This window comes from Seriola dumerili, unplaced genomic scaffold (assembly GCF_002260705.1).
Source record: "Seriola dumerili isolate Sdu_G_001 unplaced genomic scaffold, Sdu_1.0 BDQW01000018.1, whole genome shotgun sequence".
Lineage (NCBI taxonomy): Eukaryota > Metazoa > Chordata > Actinopteri > Carangiformes > Carangidae > Seriola > Seriola dumerili.
Window position 1 is genome coordinate 3,744,618 of NW_019174273.1, and position 22,500 is coordinate 3,767,117.

Below are 22,500 nucleotides of genomic sequence, written 5' to 3' on the forward strand. Positions count from 1 at the left end.
TTGGATTCCAGCTTCATCCAAAACGAGGACCTGTAAACGGCTCAAGTTTTAGGGAAGAAAGTTACAGGGTCTACAGAGGATATGCGCTGTGTTTCACGAGCTGTGCCTGCCCTTACTATGGCGTTGCCTAGCAACCTTGACAACATGTAACTTTTCTTCCCTAAAACTTGAGGTTTAAGGTCCTCGGTTTTGGATGAGCTGGAATCCAATACTTAAGTTTAACTGTCTCTGTGGGCATTGTTTACTTTCATTACTGGTGCGCAATGACTTTTGGGATAGGTTGCCCAGGATAAGAAGGACGCATCTGTCGGCTGCATTTGAAGGAGCCTTCGAAATGGGACAGTCTAGCCACGGTGACACAATTGGTCTTCAAATGCAGCCTGAATCATGTGAGCCCTGAATTGGGACACATGTCTTTTGCTACATTTACTAATGCTATTCATTCTATTCCAGAGTCTCTGAACTTCTAAAACAGAGACTGGACCTGATTTGTTTTGAACACTCTGGGGTTGTGTTTTATTTTGAAAACTCGGGGGCTGAAACTGAGACCTTTGGAAACAATGATGGAGACACCCATGGTCTCTCCTGATTGGCTCCTATCAGCCCCTACCAGTGGGGAATACAATATGATAATGAGTTACAAGTGTTAATGCTGCTTCCTGTCTATACCAGCTTGCACATGTCCAGTGTACATGAATGGTCATGTTATATGTGCTCTCAGGTTTGTTAGTGTGGACGGAGATCATTTTAGTTTTAAAACACTGTTCTAAAATGATGTGGATGAAGACTGAGATGTCCAGGTTAAGGGAGATGGTAATCCAGAACCATGACACATGGTCTCAAGGGTAGGGATCAAGACTACAGAACTGGATTCTTATCCATCACTCTTTGACAGAGCAGCATTATTTCAAGATTTCATAATAACATTTTTCAGATATTTCTGCAGATTTTTCCTCTTTTTCCTCTCCCGCTGTTTCTTTGCTTGCTGGACAGATTGAGGTTGATTCGACCGTCACTTTTCTTACCAGCAGTTATCTGGGTGTGCGTGGGGCTGGAGAACGTGGCAGAGTTGAGCGCGGCAGACTGGCGGGCATTGACCGAGGGCTGATGATGGTGATGATGATGGTGAGGAGGCGTCACCCTCATCGAGTTGCGTCTCAGCTGTTCCAGCTCTGTTAGCCTCTCGGAGAACGCCAGGGATCCCGGTTTGACCTCGTCCATCTTCTGACGGTGACCTGGTGAGAGAGGCGGGATGAGACCGTCATCAGATCAGTCTGTTTGTAATCTGATTACATCATCCAAGGATTACAGTTACAGCCTGACACAGACTACAACAATGTCCTGACTTGCTTTCGGGAATCCGTCAGTGGGCGCCGCACAGGCACGTGTGTGTGGTGATCTGTCACGCTGTCTGTGGTGTTGGCTGCACTTCAAAGCACAGAGACTGAGCTCCAGTTTCAGGCACTTCCTCCCAATGGGGGAAGTGTGCATGAGTGTGTATTTATACTGCGTGTGTATGCTTGTGTGTGTGTGTGTGTGTGAGTGTGTGTGTGTGAGGGCGAGTTAGAGATGAGTGATGGTTATTCACAGCTGAGCGGAGCTGGCAGGAGTCCTCCTCACCTCTTTCTCTCATTCTCTTCACCTCCATTTAACATGAATGAGTTTTGTCCATATGACACACATTAGAATTTACTAGCCTCTTCTTTAGTGATTTCATCTGCCATTAGAAATCCCCATGTTTCATCACAGTGAGGAAGTCAGTGTTGCATCAGGTTCCTTATTGACTCACTCAGCTGAGGCTTCGTCTGAAGGATCAGAGACGAGTCCTCACTGACTTTATTAACTTTAACATGAAGAAAACACAACTTATAATCATCATATAAAACCAGTACGACACAGTTTTATCAGCTGAAATGTGAAATTACTGAACGAAATTTGTGCATATATTATACATGAAGCTTGGGAGTCCATTGTGAGAATATTGGATGATTCTGCAAAAACACAACATTACGTAAATCCTTGCTTTAGGCAGCATCTGTGCATGGTAACTAAGGTGCTGGTGATAAAAAAAAATAAATGCTGTCATCAGACCATACGACTGTAACTTCTCTCTGTACTGAATACATTTGTACACTTTTTAAATTTGACACAATCTCTGACATTAAAATACTCCAGCAGTGTTCGTTTTAATGCCGTCCATGCTCAGTGCAGGAGCTTGTAACTCACGGTCAGAGAGAACTTGACCAGGAGCAAATATAGACTGGATGTGTGTACGAAAAGTTAGTCCAACTATTTGGAAGTAAAAAGAAAAGTAGGTGCCTCCAACATGATGAGATTAAGGCCAGGAACACACCGGATGCATGAGATGCGATCTAGAGATCTAGAGATGGGGCCTCTCGCTGATGTCATATTGACATCATACCAGCAACATTACATAAAACTGACACCTTCCACTGTAGCTTCTATGTCAAGTTTGAATCAGAATATACACACAGACATGTGGAGACAGTTATATTTTAGTGACGATTTCTGTCACAAATAACTCAGAAATGTATTAATAATTGAAGAAAAATCCAACATTCAAGTAGCCTGTAAACTATGTAGAGAGATAGAGCTGCAGGGGAGACGCAGCCGATGTGAACACGCGCGTGCCTCTCCGCAGCAGCTCAGTGACGTTAGCCGCTAACATTCAGTTATGAGGTAATGAAGTAAAAAGTGACAACATGTGGGTAGAGGCAGAGTTTGTGTCCTGACATTAACATCTGCCACCATCTTTCTCTTCCCTTATTCGGGTGTTATAGTTTAGCTCCTTTAAAGTAGAATGATGTTTTCTTGATTGAAAGGATCATGGGAATCCATGTAAATGGAGAATTAGATGGGACTCACAATTGAATGTAGGTGTGTGTGTGTGTGTGTGTGCGTGTGTGTGTGTGTGTGCGTGCGTTTGTGTTTACAACTCACGTCGCGGCTCTCTTGGACCATCCACGGTGATTTTAATTGCTCGTTGGTATGTGGCCACCTGAGGAGGGTTGGTGAACACTGTGATAGTCAGAGTGAAACTCTTCCCTATGAGAGGAGGAAGACAAGGAGAGAGGTGAGAAGATGAAGAAAGAAAAGAGACAAGGAAACCAGAAGGATAAAAGTTTGTGTTTTCTATGAAAAAAAATCTTCAATGTTCCAGGGAGCTAACAGCTAACATGCTAGCAAGCCCAGAACTTGCTAGTGCCAGTTAGTCACACTAGCTCTGAGCTTCTTACTATCTTTTTTTCTTGTTAGCAGCCTGCTGTGATTTTGTTAGCATAAGTTGACACATTCGAATGAAGAGACATGGACTTGTCCATGTATCAAAGATGAACGAAACCCCAAAACATGCTAACGCTAGAAAATGCTAATTTTGCTGTTTTCACTGCTCTTCTGACCTGACCACAAACACCGTGTTTAAAAGTCAGACCTGTTCCTCTAATATGGTGATGCAGCTTGATTTCTAATGTCTGTTGCTATGGTTACTGGCAGCCTAAATCAGTATTAGTGCTGATTTCTAAAAGAGAGGATGGACCACAGCTATATACAGTTTTAATGGGAACCTGCCAGCCAATCAGAAGGGGAGGATCATACCTTATACTGAGGGAGATATATAATATATGTTCACTATTTGTGTGTGTGTGTATGTGTGTGTGGGTGTGGGTGTGGAGGGGAGGGGCACTGCCAGCTTTAGCTTTGGAAGTAGCACTCACTCAACACTGTGCCTGCTGCAAACACACACACACACACACACACACACACACACACACACACACACACAAACACACACGCACGTGCAGACCACCACTGTTGCTGCCAGTTACCACAGGCAGACAGTCTGATGCCAGACACACACACACTGCAGACTATTTGTGGGCAATGCCAGGTGTTACTCTCACTTCTCTCTCACTCGACTCGTCTCTTAACATTTTGTCAAACACACAAATGATAAACGAGTTTCTGTCTGACTGCGTCTGGTCCATTATCTTTAAACTTATACTGTGGTTGTCCCAAAGCAACTGTGGTTAAGATATGGTAACGGTCAGACTTGGTTAAGCTGAGGGAACATCTGCTCAACTTTCACTAGTATCATTCAGTGAGGAGCTGCGGTGGCCACTTCTCCTGAAGCTAAACCAAAGCCACATAAAGGACACACTACTTCCTGCTTTGAATATTGGTACATGAACAGTACTAATAAGAGACAAACCAAGCATCAGCCTCCAGGGATGAAAACTGAAGCACCAGAAACTCCCATCTTAAAATGTCTTAAACATGTTTACAGCCTGGTACAAAAAACTCTATAGCTAGTCTCTATAGGTAATTTCTAGTGAACTTGTGGAATTATACTATTATTCATATGTTAGCACTAATTAGCAGGTATCAATGTCTGTGCTCAGCATACCTGGCTTGTTAGCTAGTTAAGTGGCCAACAGATGAATTAGCCTTGGGTTAGCCCCGTTGACTTTTAACTTTTAAAATGTCCAAATAAATAATGTTCACAGCCTACAAAAAACGGTTTTGGTCTCTATAGCTGGGGTGGTGAAGGTTCATATAACTCACCTGTTTATATTTGATTAAGGCTTAAAATTATGTTGTTTAAGTGTTAGCGATGTTGTTGTTAGTATGTGTGGTTTCCTGTTTACTTCCTGATTCATAAACTACAGTGAAATAAAACGTAAACCACACCTTTACTGACTCTGTGTTGTACTTGTTGAGGTTTCACAGCCACTATAGGGCATTATCACTTGAAACCTTCTTCTGTCTTCAACATATACATACTCATTGTACAGTAAACACTATAACAGGAAGTGTAGTATAAACAGCCTGAGTGTGTTGTTGTGCAGTTTGTTGCCACAGAGAGTTTACAGTAAGAGATGTTGGCTGATAGAGGGAGGAGGGAGGGAACAGCTGAGGTTTTTGTGTCTGTTTTGTCTATCAGCACACACACACACACACACACACACACACACACACACACACACACACACACACACACACACACAGATGACTAAATCTCAAAGGCGTGTGTCTGTGACTTCTTTTCTGATCACCCCCATGTCTCCATCACTCTCCATAGATAAGAGTGTGTGTGTGTGTGGGGGGGTGTGTGTGTGCATGCGCGTGTGTGTATCATGTCAGGGCTCGCTTTAGCCAATCAGATGGAATCTCTATTTTCACCGTCTTTAACAAAGCAATGTGTATATATATGTTCCCGGAATAACAAGTTGGTGTTTGTGCATCTGTTTGTGTATATATGTGTGTGTGTGTGTGTGTGTGTGTGTGTGTGTGTGTGATATTGTGAAACAGAAAAATGATGGTCCTGTTTAAAAGAGGAACTAAAATAGATACTGAGAACTATTTGCACATTACACACACACACACACACACACACACACACACACACACACACACACACACACATATATATATATATATATATAATAGTAATAGTAGTCCTCCTCATTGGACAGTTCAAGTGGTCCACTAGACCAGGATCCCCACTAGACCACCCACAGAGGGTTCAGGAGCTCAGGAGAAGGTGACAGCATCAGTGGAGGAGAAGCTGCAGGACAAGATGGAGGAAAGTGACCTGGACTGGATCACACCAGGACGTGAATGATGTGAAATCTGCAGAGTCACTGTGCTCCAAGCTAGGAGCCCTGGAGCAGATCCTCACAGAGGCACATGGAGAGGGACGGTCCTGATGGAGGCACGATCAAGTCCTGAAGTCCATCTCTGAAGATCATCTCTCCCAGTGGAGTTTGAGTCTTCAGGAGTTTGGGCCTCTGATTGGAGGAGGAGGAGGCTTCAAGAGGGCATTGGGCTCAAAAGAGGAGAAGCAGGGAGGCAGCTGGAGGAGCAGGAGGTGTGTGATGATGAAAGACCAGACACACCTGATGAAACCAGGAGCATCGCTGACGATGTGTCCAGAGGCACCACCGGTTGTATCAATATAGTTTTCTACTATTGGAAATGAGCTCCAGTTCTGCATAAAGAATCATTCCAGTCTACACAGTGTGTATCACTATCTGTGTGTGTTGTAACAAAGAACTTCTGCAAAACAGGGAACACTGACTAATTATGACTAAGTTTGAGAACTTTGACTCCCACCTATACGCACATACACACACACACACACACACACACAGAGAAACCAGTAGTCAAACCACTAAACCGCTCATTGGTGTGGGCAGCTAAACTAACCACTTCCCACAAGTACAGTTTATGACAGTTAGAGGTTTTCAGAGAGGGCTGCTGCGGCTTGTTATCACTCAACACATTAAAGCCTCACTGTATCCACAGTTTAGAAGCTCCTGACACTACACAGGGAGATGGTCAGAGGTCAACCGAAACATCTGGTGAGATTCTATATTGTCAGTAAATCACATGTGCAGATCCAAACCAACCAATCAGAGCCTGATGTGTCTGACTCCTCTTATTTCTCCTCACTGTAACACTGTGTGACATGTTCCTTCATCAAACCCTGTAGTTTATTTAGATCCAGTCACACAAACACGCCGTCCTGCTGCTGGAAATACTCTCCACGGCAGCAAATGTGGGTTAATCCACCGCTGAAAATAGTCCCTAACAAATACACTGCTTCCTCCCGTTTGAGTGAGCAGCTGTTAAAATGAAACAACATATCTGTGATGTGTTTTTAAACATTTACATCATCAGTGGGAACCAATGAGCTCAGAGCTAAGAGTCAGGGTGGGAAACTGACGCTCCTGATGTTTTCTGTTTTTTGCAATGCAACTCTAATGATAGCGATGCTGATGGGGCCGTCACTACTACTGGATTGATAGCAATGAAAATTAGTATGTATAGAGATTCATGGTCCACAGAGGATGAACCCTAATGACTGATTTCTCCTGTAACGCCACCATGAGGTAAATAAACTAAGATGAAGCAGCACCATGAGGTTGTCTTCTGTGATTCTGAGTGAAACATCTCAGCTAATATTTGCTGGATCGTTGTGGCCTTAGCTTGAGACATTCATGCTCCCCTCAGGATGAACTGTAATTCATTCATTTGGTGTATGACAAATGCTCTGTGTTTGGTGCTAATTAGCAAATGCTAGATCCTCACACAGCTGCTAGTATGGCTTAAGACTCGTCATTACTTTAGACTGTAATCATATTAATATAAAGAGTCAGTGAAATCAATACAATTATCCATTAATCTTACAGTCTAATTGTTCTGAGTTTGAGTAAACAGTTAGCCCGTAGCTGACAAATGCTACATTATGTGTTGCCACCCCACTCAAATAAGTGCGGGGAGGCTTAACGACATCATGGAGGAGGATTAGCCTGCGGTAGCTTCAGCTAGCTTTTCCTAATAAACTGAGCACAACCATGACTGAGATGTAGTGATGCTGGCAGACTGAAGCTCTTTGTCTGTTTGGCTGTTACATTTGCATGAAAACAAATTTCTACTCATTTGAATTCTGCTGCACATGAATTATTAACACGTTCATTTCTCAGCAGCAGTGGGACTGTGGAGTCTCTCACATATCGACAGTTGTTCTCACACTCCATTCAGCAACTTGTCATTTTATATATGTGTGTGTATAAGAGTATATGTGTGTGTGTGTGTGTGTGTGTGTGTGTGTGTGTGTGTGTGTGTGTGAGCAGACCTTGTGTACACAGCACTGGTGTTTTAAATAGATAAGTTGGGACATTTGCCTGCAACTGATTTAGAGTAACTGTGGTGTAGTGTGTCCGTTAAAGAGAGGGAGGGAGGTGAACGGGGTGTTACGAGGAAGTTGGGTGAATACTGGAAAACTGTTTTTATTCACATGTACTTCCCCTAATTTATCCAAGCTATGTGTGTGTGCCTCAGTGTGTGTGTGTGTGTATGTGTGTATGTGTGTGCTTGTAGAAAACACACCTATTAAATTTCAACCAATGGGGGATATTAAAGATGAGTATATTTTACATTTGAACATGTATCTGTGTGTGTGTGTGTGTGTGTGTATGTGTGTGTGCTGTGCTGGATGATGTTGCTCGCTGCGTGTCTGTATGTGTGTGTGTGTGTGCGTGCGTGTGTGTGTGTGTTTTTGTGTACCTCGTCCACTGCGGCCAACGAAGCGCAGGTCGTTGAATCTGGCAACCTGGTTCTTGAGGGCGGCCGTGGCGTTGCGAAGCTCCGCTGAGTAGTTTTCATCGTTTCCCGCCATCACCGTTACCAAGGTGCCGTCGGGGATGTCACCCAGGGTGACCACCTTGAGACATGGCGGAAAAGAAAACAGAAGATGAGATGGAGATTTGGATGAATTATCAAAGGGTGTGATTTTGCCTAATATTCATGGATTCTGACACTTCTGGGCTCTGGAACTACAGTTCCCACAATGCTTTGGGGTAAACAGTCAAGCAATGAGCTATGAACCTTATACAGTGCACCTTTTTTTTGTTTGCTTCATTTATGGTTTTGTATTTTAACTTCTGGACACTCTTACTGCATTAGCTGCTGGCACTTCCTGTTTGTAGCTGCTAGCATTTCTTATGTGTAGCTGCTAGCACTTCCTGTTTGTAACTACTGGTACTTACTGTTTGTAGCTGCTAGCATTTCCTGTTTGTGGCTGCTAGCACTTCCTGTTTGTAGCTGCTAGCATTTCCTGTTTGTAGCTGCTTGCACTTCTGGTTTGCACTGGAGTTATAACAAATGTATTTATTTCTATGCTTTCTAGGTGGATTCATGGATGTTTTTGTGGACACTGGACATAAACTCATGCTAATATATGTAGCTAAATCCATAGTAGATCAAAGTGGACACGGATGCTACAAGTTAGCAGATTGGCTATCTCGTTGCGTGGCTTTCTGATGGGCTGACTGTTGTCTGAGTGATCCAATATTTTCCAATCCATTCAATTTCTTGTAAATAATCCTGCAATTGCAATCCTACAAGGCTTGGATGGTATGTCCAGGTGGGCTGGGCTTGGTGACTGCTGTGTTGTGACATTACAAAGTTCAGGAAGTCCCGACGGTTCGTTTTAAGGCTCAGTTTCTGAATACAGGCTGTGTGCATTCCTCTGTGGACTGAGCGCTTTGATACTTTCACAGTATTAATATAGAACCTAGACCTGCTTTATAATAATAATAACAAAAAAACGTTATACAATATTAGACCTTTAAAGACCTCAAATAAACTTAGGCAAAAGCAGCTTCAAGTATCAAATTTCATGTAAAAGATGCAAATGATGAAATTAAAGCTGGATCATTTTCCCTGAACACGCGTATGAGATATAAAAAGTGACACTCTGAAACTAGAGTGCAGCTTCTCTTCCACTCATGCAAATACAGAGGCATGGAGGCTGATTTCCATATTAACGCTAATCACACCAAACCATCAGTGTGCAAATGACCACCAAAGATACAGTACAACGCATGGTTTCTCTTTTGACCCTGAGCCCTGGCAGCCAGTAACCACAGCCCACAATCCCAGTCCCAAACCTGGACACTTATGGGTTAACCCACTGGTTTAACCCTGATTTTCGTCTAACTTCAGACTCCTCATGTTGGTCTGAGATCAAACTGTATCAGTGTGTTGATGTTCCAGGAATCACACAAACACACTGTGTTTGTCAAATAAAAACTTGTATCTCCAAGATGAGCTAAGAAAAACTGGTTACGACTTATTATGTTTGCTTTTAAGATTAGGTTTTCACTGGTTTGTACAACTGTCAACAAGAGATACCATGTTTTTCACCTGACAACAGTAGCACACACACACACACACACACACACACACACTGGCAGCAATCGAGCATGAAACCAGCAGAAGAAACAAGAGAAAGGAAACAATTATGACGCTGTTAGATCAAGTGTGTGTGTGTGTGTGTGTGTGTGTGTGTGTGTATGTGTGTGTGTGTGTGTGTGTGTGTGTGTGTGTGTGTTTGTGTGTTTGTGCGTTCTTTAAACAGATGCATGTGCACACATAGTTTCGTCATGTGTGTGTACACTTGTGCATGTTCATAAAATGTGTATTTTTATCTGTGTGTGTGTGTGTGTGTGTGTGTGTGTGTGTATGTGGATCATAACAGTCATCCATTATCAGTAAGAGGCAGTGACATCCGTTCATGACACTCCATAATGATGCATAATGCACCAAACACACACACACACACACACACACACACACACACGTGCAAACACTAATGTGTAAAACTAAATAAATCAATCCGTTGTGTTTCTGCAGCTAAAAGCTGCTTTTTACACAAATGCATTTGGTCTTGAAAGTGCAGATGAAACACACACACACACACACACACACACACACACACACACACACACACACACACAAGGGGGTAGACAGCATGAAATGAACCCAGCAGAGTGCATGTGGATTTATGAAATTATTATTATCATTATTATTATTCATATATCTTTTTTATTGAACGTAAAGGAAAAGATATAATATGTTAATACATGTTAAAGTGTATTTTCTTCACATTCATATTCAGATGACTGTTTCAAAATTAGAACATTTTCCTGCTTGTTTTCTAAAATCTCACAGAATTTTTCTGAAAATACAAACATCTGCAGGAGTTCTGTTGTTCAGGGGCACATATTTCAAATTAAAACAATTATTAAACACCATCTCCCTCTCTGAATCAATGAATCGACTGACATGAATGAAACATGAAATTCAATATTTTTTTAATGCAGAACAATAATTTCAAACTGTGAGTGTGAGTGCCACTGTGAGTGTTTTTAACTACTTTCTAATATTTTATCAACTAAAAACAAAATTCTTGGCAATAATCTGACATTATATTATTATACATATCTTTGTTTTACTATAACTGACACTATATTATAATGTTGGTTATGTCGTATGATGCTGCAGTTGTGTTGACACTCACCTTGAAAGCAATGGGCAGAGTCTTGTTGCACCTCCAGTGTGTGGGCAGCACCGAGCACAGGAAGTTGGGGCTGTCAGTCTTCACCAGCTCACCTGGATGATCAGAGATCACCTGTGGAAACATCACAGCCAGGTGTTAGACTCAGTTGTGCGAGCGTGGGGGTGTGGGGTTCTCTGAGGTGGGGTTGTGATCATACCTCCACCATGCCACGGTCCGCCAGGCGCAGCTTGCCCACCAGAGCAGCCCCGCTTCCGGCCTCCTGGGTGCCCAGCGGCAGGGCCTCGGCCATCTTCCCCCCTGAGGCGAGGGTGGTGGAGGGGGGGGTGTAACGCCGGCCGGAGGCTGGGTCTGGGAGAGAGCGGAGGAGGGGGTGAGTTTCTTTTTGTTTGTGGGTGTTTGATGGTAAAATCAACAAATATGAACAAACGAAACAATTAATCAGCAGTTAATTAATCAATAACTATTATGATAATACATTTTTTTTAAGCTGAATTTATATCAAACATGAAACTGATAGAAAACCTTTAATTGGTTAAAAAAAATTGATGGACTTTGGTTGATGTATTGCCTCCTTTTAAATCAGCTAGTTTAAATACTGAATACTGAAAGCTTGCATTGATTTTATATCAATTATTATCCCAGTTTAAAAACAGAGTATAACAGAAGGACAAAGGACACACACACACACACACACACACACCTATATATACAGTGCATGATGACACACACTGCAGTCACATTGACTTGAATACCAGAGAATGTGCTCATGAAACTAAAGACAGCAGCAGCAGCTCCTGTTTTTATAAAATGAAAAACAGTGACAACCCAACAACAAATATTTTTATCATTATTTTATAATAACAATTAATAATAATTAATAATAATCAATAACCTCATCCAGTCAGAGGAGTGAATCAGGAAACTGTGTGGTTACAGTTGTGTGTTGTGGTTTTAAGACAGACACACAAACAGTGTAATGTCACTGATCCGCTGATTTTTAGATTTAGAAAACTACAAACTTCTAATGAGAATTCTTCACATTAAACTGAGACATGGCGTCAAACTTGAGTTTATTAGTGTGTTTATTATGTTGTGTTATTAAATATATTTAAATCTAACACAGGATCTGACTGACGGATCTTTATATCTCTATAGTTCTGCATATATTTATCTCTATAATCTTCTCTCAGTGTAAAAACAGATTCAGGTCTGATTTAAACATAAAGCCGAGCACAGACACAAGACCTTGACCAGGAGCCGCTGAATGATGTGAGTGTAAATGTCATCTCTCTGTATAATCTAGACAGTTACATCGGCCCGTGGTTGGCCCCCGCACCAAAGACAGCTTCATTCAGAGACTCAGTGAAAAGTGATTTTCATCATAAATCTGTAAAATCTAGTTCAACATCAAGTGTCAGAACCAGAAACTCAACATTTTAATAATAAAAAGAAGAATATTATTCATAAATTTTATATTTGAAATAAGAAATAAGTCGTCTGGTATTTTAGTTTAATGAAAAAGGACAAAAAAATTAAACATAAATAATAAGTGCTTCAGATAAACTGCTGTATATCAACATGTCATATATTAAATGAATAGTATTTTTATAAATGTCAATCAAATCGTGACTCCAGGTGTGAATATTTCCTAGTTTTTTTAGTTGTATATAATAATAACAAACAGGAAACTGACAGAGACCTTTAATTGCTGAAAAAATTTTGTTGATGTGTCGCCTCCTTTTAAGGCAGGTAGCTTAAAGAAAAGGGACAAAATAATAAAACATGAATAATAAACAGACTTGTAAATCATAGTGGTTCACATAAACTATATCGACATGTTTGTTATTCAAATAATATCACTAAGTGACTTAAGGTCATTTGGTGAATCTGAATTTGAAAGAAAAAGGACAAAAATAGAAAATAATAAACAGACGAGTTAAATGTTGTTTTTTAATCAGGAAGTGACTCCACATGATAACACAAACTGAGTCAGCTCCTGGATTTATCCTGCACTCACATTATAATCAGTTATTATTTAAGTGTGTGAACTTGATTTTAAACTTGTTACTTTATGTAGAAACTTCTTGATTCTAATATTTAATAAAACATGAGAGTGTTTTATATGAAAGAGTGTGTGATTGAGAGTGTGAATAAACCTGCAGCAGAACCTCTCACTCTCTGGAGCCTGAGATCTGAACCTCAGCTCCGGGTCCTGTGCGTCTTTACGCACAGGAGGAGGAGGAGGATCCGGACTGATTTTGGTAGTTCCCGTCTTTTCTCTCTACGTGTTCAAATGTGAAAACCTCCTGATGGATTAAAACTTGTCACAAAGCAGCAGCAGAAACACGAAGAAGAAACCGTTTTGTACCGTATTTCGCGTCCCACAGAAAAACCATTTGTGCGTCACGGCGCGTCTTTGCTGTAAAACCTCCCGCTCTTTTCCTCGCCTGGTCTCAGATTCTCTTCTGTGTGAAGTCTCACTGTGTGCTTGTATCTGTCATAGCGGTTCGTTATCCCGCGTTGTCCCCGTCCCACACGCGCCGGGTCTCGGTCTCCGTGCGTAAAAGCCCCCGGTGGTTCTCCAGACCAGGTGGATCTAAAGTCTTTAAATATCCTCCTGTGTCTCAGCTGAGGTGAAGCCTCCACATGGCGCGTGAGGAGTGAAAGAACCAGGAAAATAAATTCACTTTAAATCTCTCTCTTTCTCTCTTTCTCTCTCTTTATGTCTCTCTCCCTTCCCCTCCAGAGGAGCAGTGCAGCGCGGCTCGCAGCACCAAGCTTTTACCGGCAGAGCGGTGGATTTGCATATCATCAATGGGGAGGCGCGCCGCTGTCTGTTACTGCGAAGTCACTGTGGCCAATCAGCGTCGCGTCCGTCCGACAGGAGGCGGGGTTTAGGGGGAGAAAGAGAAGAGGTGGAGGGAGGAGAAGGAGGGAGGGAGGGGGGCACTTCCTCCTGCGCTGCAGAAGCTGCTACATCTCCATGAATTCAAACCATGTGGTTAAAGTGACTTTATACGAAAAATGGAGGATTTTAACACAGAAACAACTGTATTAAAAATATATATTATTATAACTTTAAAATGTCTCCAAAACTTCCCATCATCCTGTTTCCCTTTGCTTCTTCTCTTGCTCTAAATGTGCACAGTTTAATCTGCAGCTGTCCATTAACTCCACCAGTTCATAGAACTGAAACCAGTCCAGACTGTCAGTACCGCATACAGACGAGAGGGGGCAGTAGATGATCTCAGTCCTGACTCTGAACTGCGCCAGTAAACTGAATGACATGACTGAACATTTAAATATGATCTGAGATCAGTTTGATCCGGATCAATGATCCAGACTTCAACTATGAATCTTAATGTATCAGTCATTATTATTTCAGATTATTCAAATCATTTATTTTAGATTTTTAATTGTTTCTCAGATTAAAATAATTGATCTTTATATTTTTAATTATTGTATTTTTGCTTGAATTCTAATTTCTAATGTTTGTGTTTCGCAGCTTCAACATAATGATCATAGAAAAGAGGCTGATTTAGTTAAATAAATATGAAACATGATAAAATGTATGGAGGATAAATCTTGACAAAATTCATGTCACAAAGCATCAGAGATGGAGAGTTAATTTTTCCTTAGAAAAACACATGATAAAAACACGTCACACTGAATCAGACGATTATTCATTTATTAAAACATGTTTGTTTCCAGTTAATTCATTTAATTTTCATGCTAAAACATTGATGTAAGAATTTCATCATGATGTGATTATGTGTAAAATGACACTTTGTGTCCATAAAGAGTAAAAATGAGTAAAAATTGCTCCAAATAGTTAAAATTAATCTGAAGAAGCCAAATGCAAAAAATAGTCATGTTGTACCTTTGCTGTAACAACAGTTTGTTCATAAGATTTTATTTAATTGTATTTTATCTTATTTTATTGATTTCATTTCATTTTATTCTTTGATATTTCATAATTTTTTTATTTCATTTTATTGTATTTAATTTAAGTTAATTTATTTTATTTGACTTCATCTCTGTTGAAAAATATGCAGCTTCTCTCTGTTGTGATGTATTTTTTGTTTTATTTTTGTGTTACCTCTGTTTCCCAGAATGTATCTGATAAAACTCAGCTTCAGTTTATATTTGATCCCACATTGTTCCTAAATCTAAATATACAATTGAAACCACTTATTATATGTTGTATAATAAACTTATAATAAGTCATAACGATGAAATTTAAAGTCCATGTAGGTTTGTATTTATATGGTTTGTACTCCTGTACAGTTTTTCAGTGGCTCTTTCTTGGGCCACATGACCGACAGAACATCACCTGATTGGACAGATTTGTTCACTCAGATGTTCATTTTGAGTTTTTTTTTTTTTTTTCCCAAATTAATTTTACATTTTTAGATCTGAAATTGACAAACTGATGATTAACAAAACAATCTCAACTTAATCTCCACTTTTACTTTCAACCACATCCCATGCTCTTCATCAGGTCTGGACACCAGAATCTTTTTTCCGAATTTTTTTTTAAACGCATCTTCAAATGAAATAAATTTCAAAGACAGGAATTCAGATGATTTTCAAAATAAAATCTGTCAGTGTTTTAAATGTCTTTCTTTATGGCCTTTCATGGCCTCTGTACACCTGCTCAGTCATGACTCTGGTGACAATAAAGGTAGTTTTTGGTTCCCTGTTTCTCCTCAGACTCCGCCTCCTCCACAGGTCAAAGGTCAGCTGTGAACTTGGCTGTGTGAGCTCCTCTCTGCTCTGGAGTCAGTCGGTTTGATTTAAGTTGCATCATCGCGCTGTCAGAGGAGTTTTAGGGAGATGCCACTCTGCCTCGGCGTCCTCCCCTCATGTAGCCAAGGGGGGCTGATAAAAAATGTAAAACGCCTTCGCTCTCAGACGGACACGACGCCACTCGCCCTCAGAAATATCTATTTTTCACTTCCTCCTGATCTGAGCCGCCATCACCTCAGCGGACGCCTCGCTGGTCTCTGTCACTGACGGTTATATCACATGACGTCCTCGCTGCTAATGATCACATGACCCTGTTCAAGTTGCACTTCCTGTCATTAGACCTGACACTGAACATTTATCCTGAATTTAACCACCATCAATAATTCAATCACAACACAAGGCCGTGAGGAGTTTAGGCCTTATAAAACACCATAGAGACTCAGTCAAAAAATCATAATATTACATTTAAAATGATTAATAATAGTATAATTAATACAATTTTAATGTAAACGAACTGGATGTCGAGTCTCTGACCAGAGAAGAAGAGGATGGAGGAGTTGGATTTCGCTCTGCGAGCGTTTCCCACTGTAACACGAGCTGCTCTGTGTCCTCTGATCCATAATCAATACCCAGCCACAATCAGCTATCAAAGCTATTGATACCAGCTTTACTGCATGTTATCAGCAGCAGTTGAAAAGACTGGCTCTGTCACATAAATATACAACATGTTATAATATAAAATATAACTGTTAATGAAATAATTACATTAATATACTCTCCCCTGTAGAACACTTATATCTAAATATATCACTATATCTAAATATATAATTGTACATATTATATTATATTATACTATAATTATTTGATATTTGACTTTTTGCTTTTGAGAATATTAATAATATGAATAATAACAACAAAATAATAACATCAATAACAATAATAATAATAATAATAATTATAGACTTTCTTATCTTATATAATATAGGAATAGTTGTTTGTTTCTAATTGTTGTAATTATTATAATTAGTATTTTCCTCCACTAATGAAATGTTTCCTCACATTAACAGAAACAGTTAATGCATCAGTGTTAAAGCTATTTGATTAACAGACAGACTAACTGTAAATAATCAAATAATAACAAAAAATCATCTGTTCATATATGATTCATTAGTTTAGCAAATGTAAGCTTAAGCTTTCTTAAGCTTTGTTCCCTTTGTCATGTATAATAAAATGTCTTTGTTTAGAAAATCAACATCAAAATTCAATATTATCACCAATCAGAAGCTTCAGTGTTTGATTTCTAGAGCTGGATCTTCAGAATATAATCAAGTCCTTCAAATGTCCTCCAGACTGTGAGGATCAGGGTTTTCTCAGGTTTGAATAGTAAAAAAAAAAGACATCAGAGATTCCGGGTGACATTATGCTACCAAACAATTTATACCATCAATACCTATATCAGAATCTATAAAACTCAAACATCCCAAATTCAAAATTATATAATAAATACATGAAATTCATAGGATGGTCTAAATGTCCTATGAAGTATTTATTTTTTAAGTTATTTTTTTGGGTGTTTTTATGCTTTTATTTGTGCGGGTAGGTGGAAACAGACAGGAAATACAGGCGAGAGAGAGAGTGGGGAGAGTCGAACCAGGGACCTACAGAACACTCATATATGGTCCACACCCCATAATGACTACCTCTGATCATTCATTATCACCTTCAAGTCTCTATCTACTTCAAGGATCCAGAACCTTCTCTAGAACTGAATGGAATCAGAGCTACCTACAACAGCTAGACCTGAAGGACTCGCAGAACCAGACCAGGATACTAAAAAAAACTCTTAAAATGATTTCCTGTTTTCAAAATAGTGTTTGATATATAACACAGTATTCTAAATGTGAACCTCAGAGTTTTTAGCTGTCGGACGACACGACAGGACGATGCTGCAGAGGCGACTGAACAGAGGAAGGAGTCAACGAGTGAACTAGTCAATGAAGGAGTGAATTCTGATGAAACGTGGTGATGAAAAAGTCTCCAACAAAGTAAACATAACTGATTCTGTTGAAGCTCAAAGCGACAAAAACACATGACGAGATGGTGACGGTGATGATGATGATGATGGTGATGGTGATGTTCGTGAAGGTGTGACAAAGAGCAAGCTTTACCAAAGAGTCCGCCGCTTTCTGTCCGGCCTTTCCTCATCAGGTACATGGCCCAGGACAGGGGGCCGGAGCTGGAGAACGCCCCGGGGTTCATGCTTCAGTCCTGGGTGCAGAGGCAGTGACAGCTAGAGCCAAAACCTCCAACAGCCAGACAGGAGAAAAGATGCATCAAGGGAAAAATAAAAATGATTTAAAAAAAAAAAAAAAAAAAAAAGGGAAAACAGAAACAGGAAACAAGAAAAAACGGAAAATAAATAAAGAACTTTTTATCCAGAATCTGGAGTTAACAGAAGAAGATGCGCCAGCTTGTCCTCACCTCCACGATCTGCTTTTATACCCCGATTTCACCCCCCCCCCTTCATCTCCCCCCATATATTAGTAAAAAACAGAAAAAAGTGAGGGAGGGGAGGAGGAGGAGGATCCAGTCAAGCTTGATTCATTCCCTCCCTCTCTAAAGCGTAGCCATGGGGGACACGACTCCACTTTGCCCTCAGGCTCTTTAAAGCTGCTAATTTCATTTAGCAACTCAAATGACCCCCCCCCCCCCCCCGCCTCCTCACTGTTTGGAAGTTCTACTTGTGAATCGAGGTCACGCTGAACTCCCTGACAGCTTTTGTGTTTCCTGTTGAGTTGATGTTAAATGTTTCACGTCCATAAATGAGTCACTTCCTGATTCATGATGATGATGATGATGCCTCGTCGTCACCTAGGCAACAACAATCTACAATTTATGTTTCTATACTGAACGGCAACATCAGATAGGACTGAGTCACGTTCAGATTCTGAACAAATGAAGCTACATTTACTGAGAGGAAGTTAACATCCAACCAAATAAGTCAACATCCAGAGACCAGGTTCACATCCAGAGACCGAGTTCACCTCCAGCATCCAGGTTCACATCAGAGACCAGGTTCACATCCAGAGACCAGGTTCACATCAGAGATGAGGTTCACATCAGAGACCAGGTTCACATCCAGAGACCGAGTTCACATCCAGCATCCAGGTTCACATCAGAGACCAGGTTCACATCAGAGACCAGGTTCACATCCAGAGACCAGTTCACCTCCAGAAACCAGGTTCACATCCACAGACCGGATTCACCTCCAGCGTCCAGGTTCACATCAGAGACCAGGTTAAAAGGTTAAGTAGTTCTACATGTTTTTAAGTGAAGCTGAACAAACCTACTTCTATTATTAACACAACATCCACACCTGTATCTCCTCATACAGGTGGACAGCAGCAGCTCAGTTCCCTCCTGATTCCTCGCTGTGTGTCACTTAAAGCTGAGTGCACACACACACACACACACACACACACATACAACCAAACCTCAAGGTGACCACGACGACACACACACTAGAGGACACTGAGCTTCCCACAGTCCCCCTCCCAGAGGCCCTCTGGCTGCTGACATCACCACAACACTCCCTGTCAGTGTGTGTGTGGCGGAGCGACCCTCAATCACAACCTCAGACCAACACTGTGTGTGTGTGTGTGTGTGTGTGTGTGTGTGTGTGTGTGTTTCTGGGTTATGGTGAGCCACAGTGGTCGTCTGAGGTGTGAGTGTTCATACTGTTCATACACAAGCTTCTTTTTCTTCTTCTTTGTGTGTGTGTGTGGTTTTTGTATATTTTGTATTTTTCATGTAAATTTGATTTTAATTAAAGTGACAAGAGCTGCAGAAAAACAGCAGAAAAAAAAGAGTCACTTTAAATCTTCTTTAAAGGAATAATGATGACTCTGAAACTGACATTAATATACAAATATAATAAAGTTTTTAATTAAGAGAAGTCCTGAATATATATCTGTTCAATAACTAACAAAATAACAATTAATGAATTAAATTTTATGACATATTTAAGATTTAAACAAAGAGACTGAAGAGGAAACAGTCTGTGTCTCTCTGCCAGCGGCTGTCTGTCCCCGACGTCCCCTGAGCTCTGGCCACCCTGAGGCCAGTGACAGTGGCATGGTGAGGATCAATACCACACACACACACACACACACACACACACACACACATACACACACACACACACACACACGCAGGCGCACGCAGCCACCCTGAGCGAGGGATCAATAGAGAGAGAGTGTGGAGGAGTAGACGTCCTCTGGTTTTTAACTCTAACACCTCACAGTTCATCACCTGTGTGATGTGCACCTGTCCACACCTGATCATCCTCTGAGAGTTCAACACTTTGATTGGCTCAAAACTGAAAAATAAATCTGAATAATTGAAATTATTCAGTCATCATTTGCTCAGGTTGAACAATCTGTATTTAGCATTGAGCATTCCATCTAATTAGCATCACGTCTTTAGCATTGAGCATCACATCTATTTTGCATTACAACACTAGCATTTAGCATTACATCTTTAGCATTTAGCAGTTCAGATCTATTTTCATTTTGCTTTCTGCAGTTAACAGAATAAATCCAGACCTTACTTGGGCCACATGCTTGTTTTGTTATGCCCAGTTCCACGGCCCAGATCTGGCCCATAGTTGTCAGATGATACTTCCACATCTGGACCAACTCTACACACACACACAGAAAATCTTCTGGCTGTCAGACAATACCGCAAGATAAAAACTGGACTGCTCAGATGTGGGAGTATATGGGCCAGACTCGGGCCGAGGACCCAGGCATATGTTGGGCCAGAAGTTTCATTTTGCTGGGTCTAGGTTTACTACACTAAATTTTACAGTAGAATGTCCATTACTACTTTACCAGTCATTTATCAGATTAAGGTTTCTGTCAAGAACTGAACACAATGAAAAGACTCAAACACACGCAAAACACATGCAAGGGTGTCCAAAAATCAAAGTCGCATTGCTAGCAAAAGGTCAGTGCACTGGGGAGCAAAACATACAATGCAGAATGGTCCAAAAGGAGAAGGTGGAGGAAAGGTTAAAACTGAGCAGAAGTCAAACACTAAAGGCTAGACACTAGGAAATATGGCGGGAACTCAAAGGAACGAAGATAAACTGACACCAGGGGAAGGGAGAACGCAGACTAGACCACGAAGACTGAACCAAAATGAGACAGCCCGATCTAGAGGATTTTTGCTTTGCACCGTTGCGTCCTATCGCCTAGCAACCTTAACAACACGTCACTTAGAGGTTTTAAAGCCCATGGTTTTAACAGTTGTGCCATTAGCTGTTGAACTGAGCTGAAACTCAATACTTATCAATGTTGTTTGCTGCCATATTATTTTCATTCCCGGCACGCAATGAATCATGGGATATGTTGGACCACGAAAGATCTACCTTGTTGCCCAAGAAACAAAGGACACCATTTATTCTCTACCATTCATTTACAGTAAATAGGTCATATATTAGTAATATTATTGGGATAGCATCAATATTTTTTTATGAAACCAGCTTCATCAGTCACATGTTAACACACGTGTATTAAAGTGTTGAATGATGAAATCATCTGTTTGTTTCCACATGTTTCTTTAATGATTCTCATATTAATTAATCACATTTAACCTTTAATCAGTTTGATGTTTATCATGTATGTAGCGTGCTTTAAACTTTTTTATTATAATTGTTATAATTCTATTTTTTTATGACTGAAACAGTAACATTAAAGGGTTTATGAAACTAGAGCAGCAAATGACACACACACACAGACACACACACACACAGACACACACACACACAGACACACACACACACACAGACACACACACACACACACACACACACACACACACACACACACACACACAGTGGATGAGTCAGTTCAGTAGATTTGTATTGAAGTGCTCTCATCAATTGATCAGTGACGGAGGAGTTACCAATTGTCTCTAGTTAACAGAGCAGCCAATTCTATCTCACACACACACACACACACACACACACACACAGACAGACACAAACACACACACAGACACACACACACACACACACCTCGTCTATAATTCATGGGGTGTATTGTGCGGATGCAGTTAACTGCCGCTTAAAAGTAATTAATTGATTTTCTGACATATCAGTTAGCAGCAGCACCAAGTGACACACATACACACACACACACACACACACACACACACACACACACACACACACACACACACACACAGGATAAAGCACACAAGGACATGCACTCACACATGTATGCAAACACACTGATATTCATGCACTATAGAGCTACACTGACACACAAAGTTGTATGGTGACACACTGAACCAAGCTGTAATAAAACCACCGTGATACGAAGATACACTCACACACGCACGCACGCGCGCACGCACGCACACACACAATATTACATTTTATCAAACAGTCTAATTTTTCTTCATCTTCTACAGACAATGATGGTATGTTTAATTCTATATTAACACTCATATGATTTGTGTATTTCTGCAATAACACACACAACAACACACAGCTCTATCTGATGTGTGTGTGTGTGACTGAGTCTATCAACATAAGGAGGAGACTCTGTTAACACACTACTACAATCACAGTCTGTTAAACCACTTTACGGCAGCTTCAGCTGCTGTAAAGCTGCCAGATGGAGGGAGAGGAGACGGGTTGACGGTCAGCAAAGGTCACCAGAAGTCACAGAGGCTAACTTCAAATCCATTTAGGATCGATAATAATAACTGATAAACAGCTCCAGGAACAAACAAACACAAACTGAACTAAGATTAAAGCTCATTGTTCAGCTTGTTCATGACAAAATGAGTTAAAGACT

The 22,500-nt window shown here is 40.7% G+C and overlaps 1 protein-coding gene across 3 annotated transcripts in view; it reads right to left on the reverse strand.

The window, feature by feature from the left end:
- The window catches only part of LOC111232758 (runt-related transcription factor 1-like), a 48,755-nt gene that overhangs the window by 6,024 nt on the left and 20,231 nt on the right, over positions 1–22,500 (reverse strand). The window contains exons 1-6 of one of the 3 annotated variants that reach the window (XM_022760406.1): positions 17,803–17,846; positions 11,082–11,233; positions 10,886–10,996; positions 8,089–8,245; positions 2,962–3,066; positions 1,026–1,235 (exon numbers count right to left, since the gene is read on the reverse strand). In XM_022760406.1, coding sequence (XP_022616127.1) covers positions 1,026–1,235; positions 2,962–3,066; positions 8,089–8,245; positions 10,886–10,996; positions 11,082–11,233; positions 17,803–17,839 — 772 coding nt within the window. In that variant the 5' untranslated portion in view covers positions 17,840–17,846. Of the gene's footprint in view, positions 1–1,025; positions 1,236–2,961; positions 3,067–8,088; positions 8,246–10,885; positions 10,997–11,081; positions 11,234–13,253; positions 13,361–17,802; positions 17,847–22,500 lie in introns of those variants that run through there. The other 2 variants (XM_022760415.1, XM_022760424.1) reach the window with 2 other exon arrangements.